The following is a 16,531-nucleotide window of genomic DNA, read 5'->3' on the forward strand; positions in this document are numbered from 1 at the left end:
AGAGTTGAAGAACATTGCATTTTGATTATTTCTCACTAAACACTGGTTCTCTTAGACAACCAGCAAAAATGCTAACATTTGATGATGTTTTGAAGGAGGTCGGAGAGTTTGGAAAATATCAGAAATGGATTACCCTGATTTTGTCTATCAGTGGAGTGACATTCTCATTTCTGATCGTTGTAGTTATTTTCCTGGGAACTCCTCCGAAGCACAGATGCAAAACCCCAGGATCGGCTGAACTAAGAGAAAGGTGTGGGTGGTCTCTGGAAGAGGAAATGAATTACACTCTACCTCTGGACAGCTCAAGCAGCACCTCATACAGCCAGTGTGAGAAATACAATATAGACTGGAATACTACTTTTGTTAGTTGTGAAAATCCACTGCTGTCAATCCAGAATGGTACCTCTGATATGCCTCGTACAGGTTGTAATGATGGCTGGGTTTTCGAAAGCTCACGTTCAAGTATTGTAATCGAGGTAAATAACTCTACTTTTATTATACTAATGCCTTTAATGATATCTGCATATTATAATGGATTAAAAGTTTGCATGAAATAAGGGCTGTTATAGCAGGTAGCTTGGTTCAATCAGTGGCATGCTTGCCTCTGGTGCAGAAGGTTGTGGGTTTAAGTCTTATGTTAGACCTTGAGCTCCCATCCCAGCAATGACACAGCAGTGGCAGAGCTGTATTGCTGCATTAAGGGGGTATGCAGTCTGCGTTTTCTTTAGATGGATCCCATGACACTATTCAAGAAAGGTGTTACTGTTCATGGAAGGGTCAGCCTGGCTCTGTTGGCGGCAATCTTGCCTCTGAGTCCAGTCTTAATTTTAAAGCCAGTTATCCACAGGTCTTTTTAAGCATCCTTCCAGCACCTTGAGACATCCTTCCATCGCGAAAGGCACTCTACAGATGGTCTTTGTTCTTTTTAAAAATTGCAGAAAACCAGCTTCCAAATTAAGACTCGATTTAAGAATTTTCTATGGTTCTGAACAATCATAAAGCTAAAACCATGAGAAATTTGGGGCCTCAAACCTAATTCATAAAAGGAATGTTGCACAGATTGCAGTTTTTTTTGTGGGGGTGTGGTGGGGGGTGGTTAGGGAGGTATCAGACACATGCGGAAACCCATCACCATGCTTAAGATTATCCAGACCAGACTGAAAGTTCTGAAAGTATGGTATCTACACATGGAAAGTCTTGTATCTGAAATAGAATGTGCACTCTCTTACAGAGGGACGCACCCTGCTTACCTAATTCCCAAAGAGTATTAGATACAGGTTGGCAAGAGCCAAGACTTGGGGACTCCAGAGTGTGCTTTGGAATAAAATGGGAGTTTAACTTGCTATAATCACTCAGCATGTCATTGAAACGCTGCCTGACATGCTTCTTACTACTTGTCCAGCTTGGACCACCTTACGCATTAAGAGTTTGGTTTGTAAGATTAACAGGAGCTGAGTGGGAGAATTCCCTGCCCCAATGACTGTTCTGCCTTTCCACGTTTCCTAGTCTGTCAGCAGTAGTGCCCTGAGTTACTGCAAACTCGCTTGACTCAGGAACTGGATTATCAAGATTACCTCCACAGAACGTTGACTCGATTCCAACATTCTGTGGCCAATCATGTCACCTTGCCAGTTCAATAACAAGGAGACCCTGCTCCTTCCCCCAAGGAGAATGGTCCTAATGATGCAATTGATGGATTGATGGAATGTTCCCATAATATTTGCTGTCTCTTTTTTCCTCTCTATACAAAAAGTATGAGCTTGTGTGTAAAGATGCTTGGATGTTGGATATGTCTCAAGCTTCCATTGAAACAGGATTCCTAGTTGGAGCGATAATCACAGGCTACATTGCAGACAGGTATGTTTAACTCCAACCTAGTTTGGTCAATAAATTTTGTTCTTGAACTTAGATCCTATTTTCTATTTTTGTCTAAATGAGAATAATCTCTTCCCTTGCAGATTTGGTCGAAAAGTGTGTTTGTTGATCTCACTGTTTGGAGTCGCACTCACTGGTATCATTGTATCATTTGCACCAAACTACCCATTGTTTCTGATTTTTCGTATTCTTCAAGGCATATTTGGAAGAGGAATATGTATAACAAATGCTGTCATTGGTAAGTCTTGAAGTTGATTCTGTTGCGAGGATATTAAAGGATTATTGGTGCTCATTGGTGAATCTATAACAAGTGGCAGAAGCTCAGAAATGCCACTTGAAGGGTGAAGCAAGAGGTTAGAAGACACATTTTCATACAGCAGGTTATTAGACGATCTGGAGGATTTTTAACTAGACTGTGGAGAGTGAAGATTTTGTCCTGCTTTGAATGATATATCCTTTCAGAATGCCCACCCTACCATCTTTCCATCACAAACTGTTTCTTAAACATCTTAGCCTCAGCCGTCCTTCCTGCAACTGTGTCAGCCTGGCTCAGTGTTAGTGCTCTTGCTTGTGAGTCAGAAGGTTGTGGGTTTAAGACGATGTCAGGAATTGAACTAACATCATCTAAACTGACAATCTAATGCAGTGCTGGGGGAATGTTGCATTGTCGGGGTTGCTGTCCTTCGGATGAAACGTTAAACCGACGTCCCATCTGCCTGTTCAGGTAGACAATAAAGATCCCAAGGCACTATTGAAAAAGAGAAGGGAGTTTCTCCCAGTGTCCTGGCCAACAATCCCTGAAATAAAATGGGTTATTTATTTCATCACCGTTTGTGAGACATTATTGTGCTTTAATTGGCTACCCACAATGACATGGTCACTCCACTCACAGTAAATCCTGTAAAGCACTTTGGAATATCTTCCCAACATGAAATGAAACTACAAAATGCAAGGATTATTATTATTATCATCATCATCATCATTATTATAACCTTTTGCAATTGTTATTTACCCTCTAGGTAGAGAAATACTTGTCTACCTGGAGAGATATCGGTCCTGAAATTGCCTTTCATAACTCTGAACCTGTTCTGCTTCTTGGTGTATCTGAAAGTATTGCTTTTGGTTCACTTACTCCCATTTAAAATCTATCCTTGGGGTAGATTTTGACTGAAAGAGTGGAGGAAACAGACTTAATTCGGTCAGTTTCCCATTCAATGGCTTGGAATGACAGTATTCGGCATCATAACAGTGTTACAGCAGCTTGGGATGTCCTCCTAACATAAAAGGTGCTATAAAAATCCAATATGTTATTGTTCTTTGCTGTTAAAATTGGGGATTCACTCAGACTTTACCCTTATGTCGAGGTTGAGGGAAGAGAAGAGTTAGGTGTCCCAGCCCACAGCCTCAGCCTAGGAAAAAAATTATGTTTCACCATTTCTGTTATATTGTTTTCTCATTCCAGCTACAGAAATTGTTGGAGCAAAATACAGAAAGGTTGTTGCAATCATAACGCAGTCAGCCTTTGGGGTGGGGATAATGTTACTTCCCGGCATTGCCTATTGGATCAGGTCTTGGAAAGGACTTCAAATTGCTGCTTCTGTACCAAACTTTATTTTGCTGCTTTACTGCTGGTAATGTAATTTTGCATGTATTTTAGCATTGAGTAAAATTTTTTAACTTTCTCGTTCCATAAAACAGATTCTGAGAACTGTTGAACCTTTTCACTTCCAGTTTAATTCCCGAATCTCCTCGGTGGCTTTTATCTCGCAAGAGAAATAGAGAAGCATTTAAAATTACTCAGCATATGGCAGAACAAAATGGAAAGTGTCTCCCCGCAAACTACAATGAGGTACAGTGATGGTTTGTGTTTCCTATTGGCTTCTGATCTGCACCGGCAATGTCCTACAAACAAGCATGAAATGTGTACGACTTTCATTAACATAGCGCCCTTCACACAGGATAGTGTCTTGGAGCGCTCCGTAGTGTCGCCAAGCGACAAAGCAGGAGCGAAGGGCGAATTCATTTTAAATTGGGGATGAATTTATTATAATAATAATTCTTGTATTTGATATAGCAGCTTTTCACATCAAGACCTGACACAGCACTTCACAGGATTTTACTGTGAAATGTACAGACTGTGCATTTGCAGGCAAACATGGCTGCCAATTTGCAGACAGCAATTTTCCACAAACACCCATGGAGTGGGCACATCAACATTCAGATCCTATCAGCGAACTCATAAAATGCAGCTTCCCAAACAAAGATAGCGGCCAAAAATGTTTCAAAGGCTCTCACTTGTCTTGTTTGAACCCTCAACTATCCTTTCTCCCCCATATCCTGACCATGACCCGCTCTGCCTTCCCCCACCTCCGCAACACTGCCCGACTCCGCCATTGCCTCACCCCTCAGGCCGCCAAAACCCTCATACACGCATTTGTCACCTCAAGGCTCAACTACGGAAACTCACTCCTTGTCAGCCTCCCCAACTCATCCCTTCACAAAGCTGCAGACCACCCAAAACTTTGCAGCTCGTGTCCTCTCCCACACTGGGATTCCGTGACCTCATCAACCCCACCCTCGCCCAACTCCACTGGCTCCCCATCCCTCAGAGGATAGAATTCAAAATCCTTGTCCTCACTTTCAATGCCCTCCACGGCCTTGTCCCCTCCTACCTCTCTGACCTGCTGACCCCCTATCAACCTGTCCGCTCCCTCCATTTAGGAGGCTCCAGATGTCCCCATGTCTCCTGCCTGACCTGCCCTACCATCTCTGGCCGGGCTTTCAGTCTCCCCGCCTCCACCCTCTGGAAATCCATCCCACAATCCCTTCGCCTTGCTCCCTCCCTTACCTCCTTCAAGGCACAACTCAACACCCTCTTTTTCAGCCTTTAGCCGCCCTCCTACCTCTGCCCTGCCTCATGCAAACCCTGTGATTTTGTTGTTGTTGTTTTTCAGATGCTACTAGGGGAAAACATTACTGGGGAGATAAGCAACCCTTCCATTTTAGATTTGTTCAGGACTCCACAGATGAGAAAGCACACCCTTATTTTAATGTACTCCTGGTAAGATCATGTATACTTATAGGCATATGTGGTGGATGAAAATATTCTTGTGGAGAGGGGGAGGAAGGTGGTGGTGAGTAAAACTCAGTTAAAAGGTCAGTCCCTTTTAAGACAGCTTGCTCAACTGACAGGTCCATTGGTCGATCAGTGGTGAGAATGCCCTGACAAGCAGCCCCCTGGTCCTGAAGTGAGTGGGCACAGGTTGGGGCTGCTCAGAGGCCCAGCTGTGGTCCTTCTCAGGGCTTTCTCCTATCAGCTCCCCTTAAAAAGCATACAACAACAACTAGCATTTACATAGCGCCAATCACGCAGTGTAATGTCCCACAGCGCTTGACAGTGGCGAAGCACGACTCTGAGTTGGGGGGAGGGGGAGGTGCCCATAGGCATGGTCAAAGAGGAAGGTTTTCAGGCGCAATCTGAAGATAGGGATTGAAGAGGATAGATTTGGGAGGTTGAGCCCCCGCCTCCTAGCCCCGGACACCCACCACCTATGCGTGTAAGTAGGGTGAACGTTGGCATTTATTTGTGAATGGGTGAACATTTGTTCATTAAATGTGTAACAAAATTGTTCAATCCTGTAAGACGATTTGCTTCTACACTGGATTGAGCTTCAGGATATGAGAACAAAAATGTTGTGGATGCACAATAATACTATTATAACTCAATAATATTATATTAAATAATCTTTGCATTGTAAAAAGTGCCTTATCACATTGTCAAAACGTGTGTGCGGAGGTAGTGGAGCTGAGCGAGGATGGGGGTGATGGTGTAGGAGAGGACAAGAGCTGCAGAGTTCTGGATGGTCTACAGCTTGTGTAGGGGGTAATGGGGAGTCAAGCTTGCTAGTGATGAAGGTATGGCTGGATAACGGTCTATTTACTGGATTTTGCATTGAATACAATATTTGCTCCAGGCATTAGTTTTTGATGTGACCCACTAGAGGGAGCATGTAAAATAAACTTGTGATGCAATAGTTGAATTGATTGCTTGCTGTATTTCTTTCAGGTTCACCGGTGCTGTGGTGTATCTGGGACTTATTTTGCGTTTGGGACTTCAGGAAGATGACGTTTACTTTGATGTTTTTATTGCTGGTGTTGTGGAACTACCAGCCACATTTCTAAGCGTTATAGCTGTCGATCGAGTGGGCCGACGTAAACCGTTTATCTTATCCAACCTTATGGCAGGATTGTTCTGTGTAATATCTATCTTTATATCGAAAGGTAAGTCTTGAGCTAACTTGTAAAGTAGAGAATGTCAATACTTTACATTGAACCAGAGTCTGCTGTGCACAACAACTTAACAAGATCTAACTTCTCAAACAATGTTTCTTGAAGGTTTCCTATCTTACTCACAGTTAATGCTGTTTTATCCATGTCTTACTTTCATTTTATTTTACTCTTCCAGAAATGTACTGGCTAAAGTCCTGTTTGGTCACGTTGGGCAGATTTGCAATTACCATGTCCTTTAGTGTGCTTTACCTTGTAAACACAGAACTGTATCCTACCTCAATACGGTAACTAAAACAATCTTTCTCAAATACCTTAAATTCTTACAGAGAGTAACATCAGCACATCCATTCAAATACATTATATTGGAGTCTCCTATGCAATGATTTGTAATAGGAGTTGATGATAGCAACTCTGATTCTCAAATAGTGACTCCTTCTGATATCTGGAAATGTGTCTCACCAACCAACAAGAACTCTACTCTGATTCAATCTATTTCAGGAGTGTGGCTCGGTGCGATAGCCTAGCTCAGCTGGTAGGACCCTTGGCTTTGAGTTAGAAGGTTGTGGGTTCAAGCCCCCCTATTGCGACTCAGAACGCAAATAGTTGAAGCTGACACTCCAGTGTCGTGCTGGGTGAACTCTGCACTGCCGTCCTTCAGATGAGATGTTAAACAACAACAACAAAATTACATTTATAGAGCGCCATTCAGGTCGGGAGGACGTCCCAAAGCGCTGAACAGTCAGGTGTCGGGGTCCGGGCATGGGGGAGGGGTGGTGTAGGGTGAGAGAAGGCAGAGGGGTGGGAGGGCAACCGAAGGCACGATCGAAGAGAAGAGTCTTGAGACTGGCCTTGAAGAATGCGATGGAGGAAGTGAGGCGAAGGGACCATGGGATGGAGTTCCAGAGCGTGGGGACAGAGAGGCTGAAAGCCCGGCCACTGATGGTCGGGCGGGTCGGGCGGGAAACATGGAGCAGACTGGAGCCCGCTGAACGGAGAGAGCGGGCAGATTGGTAGGGAGTCAGCAGGTCAGAGAGGTAGGAGGGAGTAAGGCCATGGATGGCCTTGAAAGTGAGGAGGAGGAACTCGATCCTCTGAGGGTTGGGGAGCCAGTGGAGTCGGGCGAGGGTGGGAGTGATGGGGTCACGTAGCCTGGTGCGTGAGAGTAGACGAGCTGCAAAATTTGGGATGATCTGCAGCTTGCGAAGGGAAGAGTTGGGAAGGCCGATGAGGAGGGAGTTCCCGTAGTCGAGCCTTGAGGTGACGAATAAACCAAGGTACCGTCTGCCTGGTCAGGTAGACATTAACATGGCACTATTGGAAAAGAGAAGAGAGTTTATCCCAGTGTCCTGGCCAACAATCCCCTATTAACTTCATGGCTATTTGTGGGACATTTCCATGTGCCTATTGGCTTCTGCGTTCACCTACAAAATACACAGTCACTGCACTTTACAGTATATCTTGTGAAGGATTTTGATATGTCTTCCTGACATGAAAGGCACCATATCAAATGTAATTAATATTATAACAACAATAGTAATTAGCAATTATGTAGCACGCTTCACACAGGGTAGCATCTCGAAGATCTTAACAGTAGTGTTAGCCTGATGAGCTAGGGGGGTGGAGGAGATGACTGGAAGCACAGAATATGTTAATAGGATGGTTGGTAGAGGCCAGTTAACTGGCTTACATTTAAGAAACAGTTTAGCACTGTATTGGAAGATGGTATTTTGAAATCATAAGATAAAATGATTCAAAGGATTTTCTTCATCCCAAACTTTCTTGCATGCTAAGAAGATTCATATTTATTTTTGTAACAGGAACCTTGGTGTTTCTGTGTGTTCATCATTATCAGATATTGGGGGGATCGTAACCCCATTTCTGCTCTTCAGATTAGGATTTATTTGGTCTGAGCTGCCTATCATCGTATTTGGTAAGTATTCAAAATCTAGGTAGGTAAAAAAAAGTCATGTTGTCTGTTCATGAAAAATAAGTTTGATTCTCAGGCTCAGGCTCTTTACTTCAAGCTAACTTTGAGACATGTCATTCAGAGTTTGTTGAGGTAATTCTTATTAGTTAGAGAAGGATGCCAGGGGTTTGGGTTAGCCTCTATTAGCTTGTGCAAATTGAATAATGGGAACGATATGGAATGATACACTGATACATTATGAGATTGAATACAGGGTCTCTGGAACATTGCATACTGTAAAAATGAATTTCAGAATTAAACAGAACAATTTTTATTCCATATTCTATTGCCTTTTTGAATTCTATTATAGCAAATGCCAATGAGATGCTGGCAACCTGGGAAAGGAACAAGATGAAATGAACGTGTCACCCTATGACTTGCTTCTCTCTCCCAGATAAATTGCAATCTGGAATTGGGGAAGGACATGAGAAAGCCTCATTTTATTAGATTAGGACAATGAACATTGGAAATAAAACTAAGTAATAGATTATTTCTGCTGGTCAGTGAGTCAGTCACAAAGAGGTTGCAAAATTAAGGATAACCAGTGAAAGAATTCAAGGGAGTGTGTGAAAAAAATCCTTTTCTCTGTAACAGTCTCTGACGTACTGCAGACCCCAACAACTTAGGAACTGTATATTATAATCCGGTCATCTGGCTCATATCTCAGCTGTAAACCTGACCTGTGGTTAACTTTCACCTTATTTCAGGTGTGCTTGCATTGAGCTGCAGTGGCTTATTGCTACTTTTGCCTGAAACAAGGGGCATGAGATTACCAGAAACTGTGGAGGATGTCGAAAATATTTCAAGGTAACTATGAATGTGGGATCGACACTGAGCAGGCAAGAGCTGTGTCTTTTAATAACAGGATCAAAATTATTTTCACACTTTGATGTTTCTTCATTTCTGCAGACTTTATGAATGGGACCATGATGTGACTAAGGAGATGATCAATATTTCCACTTCTACCTAAAGAATAAAGGCAACATTTCCTAAAGGAAACCACCGCCTATCTCAGAATGTTCTGTGAAGCATTTTGAGACGTCTAGCAGATGTGAAAACCGCTATATAAAATGCAAGGATTATTATTAGTATTATTATTATTATTATTATGTTGACTTCCACAGTGTTAATTTCAGTCATTTGAGCACTGTCAAAAAAATAAACATTCAATCGTGTTACAGAAAATTATTGTCATTCTGACATTGTGAAGAGTAAGTGAATGAATAATAAAAAGTAGTCAAATAATGTTCTTAAGCTATCTCTGCATTTTCCAATCTACCAGTTAACATTGTTCTGAATGTAAAGATTACAGTATTTACAGTTGAACATAAACTTTGATGTTTAGCCTAGATAGATGCAAATATTTGCTCACAAATAAAGTCACTCTAGTTAACAGTAGATCCTGTAATGCGTCCTGACGTCAAACATGCTTTACCAAATGTAATGATTATTATTTATCATTAAACAAAATTGATTCTTTACATCTGTGTTGTGTGTATGTATTTGTGGCTCCCTCTCACCATTCTCACTAATGCTCTGAAACATCTCTTACCACTATTTTGAAGCAAGATGCAATGTTTAATGCTGTGATGTTGAAGTTGTTGAAGACCTCTTCTGTGTAAACTGTGTAAAGCACTGCAAAACTTTATCCAACATGAAGGACACTATATAGTGTGTTGTTGTACATGATTTTCATCCCTTTGTGCTGAACCTTTGAAAAGATCTTTAATGCTATTTCTGACATCAAACACATTCCAGTCTAATGGGTTGAAGAGTTGGCAAGCACTTTGTAGGTCACGGAAGCCAGAATACTTAATAGTCAATTCATTGTTACAATGGAAACATAAAAGAAATAACAAAGCTATTGTTAGATGAGACAATACACAGTCCCTTCCTGACCTGGTAGATGAGAAACTCAGTGGATGCTATATACAATACAATTTATATTTATATGGAGACTTCACAGCAGAAGGACATCTCAAAGCGCCTCAGCTAGGCTGGTTGGGCACCTGAGTGTATGTGGTGGTGGTGGGGGGTGGGAGAAGAGCTGAAAAATGTGGGGATAGAGCAACGATGACTGAAAATGCAAATGAAGAGTTAAGTCTTAAGACAAGCTTTAAAAGTGGCAAGGGAAGAGACAAGACTGAGGGACTGTGGAATGGAAAGTCATCTGATGATTTTCTATTGACGTATCTATCATTGGAAAGTACGAACATAATTTATAAATCTAGTTCATCATTGGAAAATATCAGAATCTCCAAATAAAATATTTTTTCTTTTGCCCAGTCCTTTCCGTTTCAATAATGGGGAGGAATTGGCTTCCAAAAAGCAAGCACATCATGCAGAGATATCACATCCCTATTGGGACTTCAGAATTCCAGCAGCAATGCAGGACCCCAATTGAATATCACTTCATGTGTCAGCCTGACTCATTTGGTAGCGCTCTTGCTTTTGAATCAGAAGGTTGTGGGTTCAAGATGCACTTGGAACCTACACATTCTATGCTGACACTTCAATGCAGTGCTGGGGATGTGCTACACTGTCTGTGGTGGTGTCCTTTGCATAAGATGTTAAACCAAGGTCTCAACAGTCTGTCCGGGTGGACGTTAAAGATCCTGTGGCTCTGTTCAAAAAGAGAAGAGAATTTCTCCTGGTGTCCTGGCCAACAAGCTCTCCAAATAAAATTGGTCATTCACTCCATGGCTGTTTGTGGGATAGTGTAGTGCACAAGTTGGCTGCTGTGTTTGCCCACAAAATGCACACAGTGTATCCTGTGAAGTGCTTTAAGATGTCTCAACAATGTGAAAGGCACTACATCAAACACAAGGATTATTATTATTATTAATATTTATTTTGAAAATACAAAGTAGTACAAAGCATAGTTAATCATAATATGTGAAATACAAAACAGTACGTGAGGTAAGGTCAGGCACATCAAAGATGCAATTCCACAGTAGTTTTATGTCACAATCTGAATCCTGTTATCCGATGCCAAAGATTATTCTACAAATCTAATGAATGGAATTTTAAGACCCCTGCTTTATCTTGTGCAAACAATTGTTACTAAGGGGAACTTCATGAATGTGATTGTCAAACACTTCACAACATGCCCAAGCCACAAATCACCTCTCTGACAACAAAATTAAACCGAGTGTTATTGTTGGCTCACCTCATTCTGTATTGAGAAGACTGAGAGATGGCAAACAAGTGGCTATGGCTCAGCATTGCTTTCTCTGTTGCTTTCTGCCATCCAAGCACTGATGATCAACCGATGGTTGGTGTTGCCATTAGGATTGATCCAACGTCTGCAGAGGCGCAAAAAGCAGCTCAATACGCTATGAAAGAATACAACAAAAACTGCAATTCCAGCTATCTGCTGAATATGATCTCGATTGTGTCAGCCAAATCGCAGGTAAAAAAAACAACTTACTTTCAATATATCCTAGGAGCTTAGTCAATGTGAATCAGACATTTGTAAATCATTGGAGTCTAACATATGATGTAGTTAAAGCTGACAAACGTTTTGTTCTTCACTTTTAAATACAGAACATGACATTAGCATTAAAGAGAAGCACATAATCAGATCCCCTCCAACCTGAATCAACTAAGGGCTATAGTGCATAGTTCACCAAAATTTGCTATCATTTCTTTATAATGGGAAATCTCAGTTCAAAGACACGGTAAAGAAAAAACACAACTTGTTATTAACTCGATCAGTGACTGATGGAAATCCATTCTCAGTGGCAATGAAAGCAATGCTAGATAGTTAGAATTTGGTTTTAGCCTTGTTTTTTGTGTGCGCTGACGTACAGAAATATATTATAGAGGTGCAAGTTGCTGAGTTCCAGAAAGAAATCTAATAATAATAATAATAATCTTTGCATTTGATATAGCGCTTTTCACGTCTTCTAGACGTCCCAAAGTGCTTCACAGAATATACTGTAAAGTGAATTGACTGTATATTTGTGGATGAACCCGGCAGCCAATTGCGCACAGAATGTTCCACAAACAGTCATGGATTGTAGCTGACTCTTTTTAAGATATTTGAACAGTTGCATCTTGAAGACCAATATAGATTTTGCCTCAACCACCGGTCCCAGTAGAACTTTCCATATCCCAAATATTCTGTAAGAGTTTCGGATGGAGATGACTAATATGGTGGTGTAATAATCCAAGGTTTATTAAATAATATAAATAGCTTAATTTATTCTTAAAACTGAGACCATAGATGCAGTGGAATCGATATCAATTCCACTGGGAAGTATGCTGACCCTCTACACAACTCCAACGATACCAATGTTACCTCTTTCATTTATACCCCAATTTAGCCTATGTGACCCTTACAACCAAAAATGGAATTCAAAAGTTTACTTTGGCAGTTAATTGTCTTAATTGACACCTTAAAGTCGTGAAATCTTTTCCCATCCAGACTGCAAAGCACCAAGAGTTCAATTAATCAGGACAATGTCTTATTCAAGGAATATCAGGTTACTGTTAGACCCCAATCTTCCAAATAAGGAAAGGAACAACATCCATTCATATCAAACGTGTCACAGAACCCAAACACACAGACTTCAAGTCCCCTTTCTGGTCCAAGTTTTAAAAGACATTCCTTAAGATCAATCAAGATGTTGCTCCCAGTCCTTACACACCCTGGGCATCAAACAATGATTTTAACCATAATCTTACAATTCTGTGCTGGAAAGAAATTCCCTAAACCTTCCCATTTGCTCATTTACTGTCTTAAATTGATGTCCTCTAGTTACAAACTCACCGGCCAGCATAGCCCTACTGACTCATAATTTTAAAGCCCTCATAATTTTAAAGATCACTATCGGGTCACTGCTCAAGCTTCTCCCCTCACAGAGGACGCCATATTCTAACTGCAAATGTTAAAAATAATGAGTTAAAACTCATCTATGAAATGCTTTTCTCTGAACAGATAGTTGCTGGGTTAAAGTATTATTTGACAGTACAGGTGGAAGAGACAAACTGCTTGTGTGGATCTAATGGAACTTTGGAACATTGTTCTCCAAGATATGGAGGATATGGAAAGGTAAGGAATACTTGTTAGCATCTTTCTTCTGGGAAAAATATATTAATTTTGTCTTCTAAACAATAATCAAAAGCAATGTGAAGATGAATTCTCGTAATGACCTGATGTGTAAAGGCATCATGTAAGGCAGCACTAGGTCTGTGATTGTGCTGAGTTAGCTTATCTCAGCCGGGACAGGAGATTTGATGCTACAACTGGCTCAGCACCCCTTGGTTAGGTAGTAGAAAATCAGCCAGATTTCCTGTTCTGATCACTTTCTAGACTCCTGCCTTTCCTTCTCCCAATGCACTCCTCACCAGTCTTCCCAGATCCACCATCCACAAGATCCAACTAATCCAAAATTCCACCACCTGTATCCTCACCCACATGAAACTTCGACAACACAAATGATCACCGATACATTTCCTTTTTCCCTTGCTTGGGGCCCTGCCACTGTAAAGCTCTCCAAGACATTATCCTACATAAACGGCGCTATATAAATCCAAGTATTAGTTGTTGTTGCATATGTGTAGATGTCGGGTGAGGACAGAAATCCTTCCCCTGAGGAAGGAAAAAAGACTCAACAACAACAAACAACAAAATTACATTTGTAAATCACCCTTCACATCGGGAGGACGTCCCAAGATGCTGGACAGACAGAGTTACGGACCCAAGCTGGGGGTCGGGGTCAGGGAGCGTGGAGGGCAGGTGGGGCAAGCAGGGAGATCGAAAGCACGGTCGATGAGGAGGATCTTGAGATGTGTCTTGAAAGTGGCAAGGGAGGGAGCGAGGCGGAGGGACTGTGGGATGGAATTCCAGAGGGTGGAGGCAGAGTGGCGTAAGGTCCACCCGCCAATAGTGGGGTGAACGAGGCGGGGGATGTGAAGTAGGCCAGAGCCCGCTGAGCGGAGGGAGCAAGCAAGATTGTAGGGGGTTAGGAGGTCACAGAGATGGGGTGGGGGGGGGGACCGTGGAGGGCTTTCAGATGCTTTCCTCAAAGGAAAGGGAGGAGGGTAAAACCCAGAAGACAAATAAAGTTCTTAGCATTCAGATGAAATTTAGTTTAATTAAACTATTTTTCTTTTCTTACAGGTCTTACTGTGTGACTTTCAGGTGTATTACATTCCCTGGCTTGATTCAGTTGAACTGATAGCATCCAATTGCCAAGCATGAAGTTCAGCAAACACAAACTAATCTTACTGGAGTTTGTTAACTACATTTAATGATGTTGCAAATGTTATTTTCTTCCTCTTGTTCAGTCTTTATGTTACAACAATATACAGTGTAATACTTACATTTAATATATTGCTTTATGATACTGAAATACAAGTATTGAATGAGCAAATACCATTCTCATGAATTATTTCTGATAGCAAGGCTTAGATGCATGAACCTTCTTTGCTGAAATGCTGACAATGGTGCTTTGAAAAATACAATAAACAATTCTGCAACAATGCCATTGCTTTGCGTCCTATTTTCTGGATAAATGGTGACCAACCCATTGACACGTTGTAAACCTGCACCAAAGTCTGCACCCCATCACACCATTTCTAGCCAAACTCCACTGTCTCCCTATCGTCGAACGGATCAATTTCAAGATTCTCACACTCACTTTCAAATCCCTTCATGCCCTGCCCCCCCACCCCCCCACCACCCTAACCTCTCCGACCTGCTTAATCCCCAACCCATTACCCACTGCCTCCGCTCGACTGGCTTCGGCCTCCTGCATGTCCCTTGTGCCCTCCGTTCCACCATCGGTGTCCACACTTTCCGCCACTTTGCCCTGAAACTATGGAACACTCTTCCTCTATCCCTCCACCTTGCCAGTTCCATCACCTATCTTCAGATTGCCCCTGAAGACCTTCCTCTTCGACCATGCCTATGGTCCGCTCCCCCTAGTTCTGTGTCCTGCTCTGCCACTGTCAAGTGCCCTTGGACGCTACCCTGCAAGAGGGGCCCTATACAAATGCAAGTTGTTGTTGTTGTTGTTGTAAACCTCTCTTTTTTGAAATTACATTCCTTGAAAGTAAACTCACAATGAAATTCCTTGGGGGAAACGGTAAGGGGGGTCCACTTGGAACTGAACTGGTTCCAAGGAGACATGTCTGGCAACGGAATATCGGGACCAAAACAGCAAAATCAGCAATGCGCACCAGACAACTGGTCGCGGGCAGCAGCATTCAGCGGGACAGATTGGCTCGACACAGTGAGGTTATAAAAACCAAAACAATACTGCCGCTTTTCTAGAGGACCGATTTTGTGCGCTTCAGATGTCTTGTCTTAGGACGTCCTCCGGACGTGAAGGGCGCTATACAAATGTAATCTTGTTGCTGTTGTCAGAGTGGGCTTGCAGGCTTAAATATGGCGAAAGGAGTGGAGGAGCTATGGAGTTCCTTCAAGGAGGTGTTTATGAAGTTAATGGAACAATGTGTACCCATGGGAAGCAAAGGTACCACACTTAAAGGCACTCCTGCTTAGTTGGATGAGGCTTCAAAGCAACTCATCAAGAGGAAAAAAGGCATTTAAAGCCAATGAATGAAAATGGCACAGAATTACTTCAGATTCAATACCAGAAGGCGTGCCAGGACTGTTAAAAAAAAGCATCAGTATGGCATAGAAAAACTTTGAATTGAACATGGCAAAGATATGAAAGATAATAAACAGGTTTTCAGTTACAGTAAGAAAAAAGGAAAACAAGTGATAGAATATGGCTATTAAAGGTGGGATCGTACAGAGGCACATTGCAAAAAGCGTTCCAACCCTCTCACAACAACAACAACTTGGATTTATATAACGCCCTCCACGCCGGACGGTGTCTCAGAGCACTTCACAGTAACGGATCCTGGGGCCGAGCCAGGGGGAGGGTGGGGAAGGTGACCAAAGGCGCGGTCGAAGAGAAAGGTCTTCAGCAGGGACCTGAAAATAGGAAGAGAGGGGGTAAGGCACCATTGACCTAGCCAAAGATCCGTTTAAGTCTATAATGGTACAAATACATTCACAGTCACTTCCCAACGAGAGGGATAGAGTTTAACATGATGTCAACGCAATAGATTCCCAAGGTGCAGAAACCTCCTATTTGTAGCGCAATGCTGCCCCCTGTTGAGTACTTGAATCGAAAGATGGGTTAACAGCAAGCAAAAGTTTTTATTGTTAGAACGTTTGTGACATTTTTCTTATTTGTCAAATTAGATTACATAGCTTTATAATGCACCTATTTCCAATATTATCATTATTATTATTATTATTATTATCATCAAGAGTTTCTTGATGAAACCAAGAAACAGCAGTTGATAAATGTCAGCATGGCATTTCCCATTATAATCATGGAATGGAACATTTGTGTGTATTAGTGAATACAATACATC

General features: G+C 41.9%; 2 protein-coding genes across 2 annotated transcripts; both read left to right on the forward strand.

Annotated features, from left to right (window-relative positions):
• Positions 1-9,612, forward strand: LOC103181668 (solute carrier family 22 member 3). The gene is made up of 11 exons (XM_007898317.2): positions 1-476; positions 1,754-1,857; positions 1,959-2,113; positions 3,338-3,506; positions 3,607-3,724; positions 4,830-4,936; positions 5,942-6,156; positions 6,341-6,449; positions 7,983-8,095; positions 8,839-8,938; positions 9,041-9,612. The coding sequence occupies exons 1-11, from the start codon at positions 69-71 to the stop codon at positions 9,099-9,101; spliced, it is 1,659 nt and encodes a 552-aa protein (XP_007896508.1). The 5' UTR covers positions 1-68; the 3' UTR covers positions 9,102-9,612.
• A 1,729-nt stretch (positions 9,613-11,341) lies between these two features.
• LOC103181716 (cystatin-M-like) lies at positions 11,342-14,351 on the forward strand. Its single transcript, XM_007898374.2, has 3 exons — positions 11,342-11,543; positions 13,074-13,187; positions 14,259-14,351. Exons 1-3 carry the CDS (start codon positions 11,403-11,405, stop codon positions 14,337-14,339), a joined length of 336 nt encoding a protein of 111 aa, XP_007896565.2. The 5' UTR covers positions 11,342-11,402; the 3' UTR covers positions 14,340-14,351.
• The last annotated feature ends 2,180 nt before the right edge of the window (positions 14,352-16,531 follow it).

This window comes from Callorhinchus milii, unplaced genomic scaffold, assembly GCF_018977255.1.
Source record: "Callorhinchus milii isolate IMCB2004 unplaced genomic scaffold, IMCB_Cmil_1.0 Scaffold3, whole genome shotgun sequence".
Classification (NCBI taxonomy): domain Eukaryota; kingdom Metazoa; phylum Chordata; class Chondrichthyes; order Chimaeriformes; family Callorhinchidae; genus Callorhinchus; species Callorhinchus milii.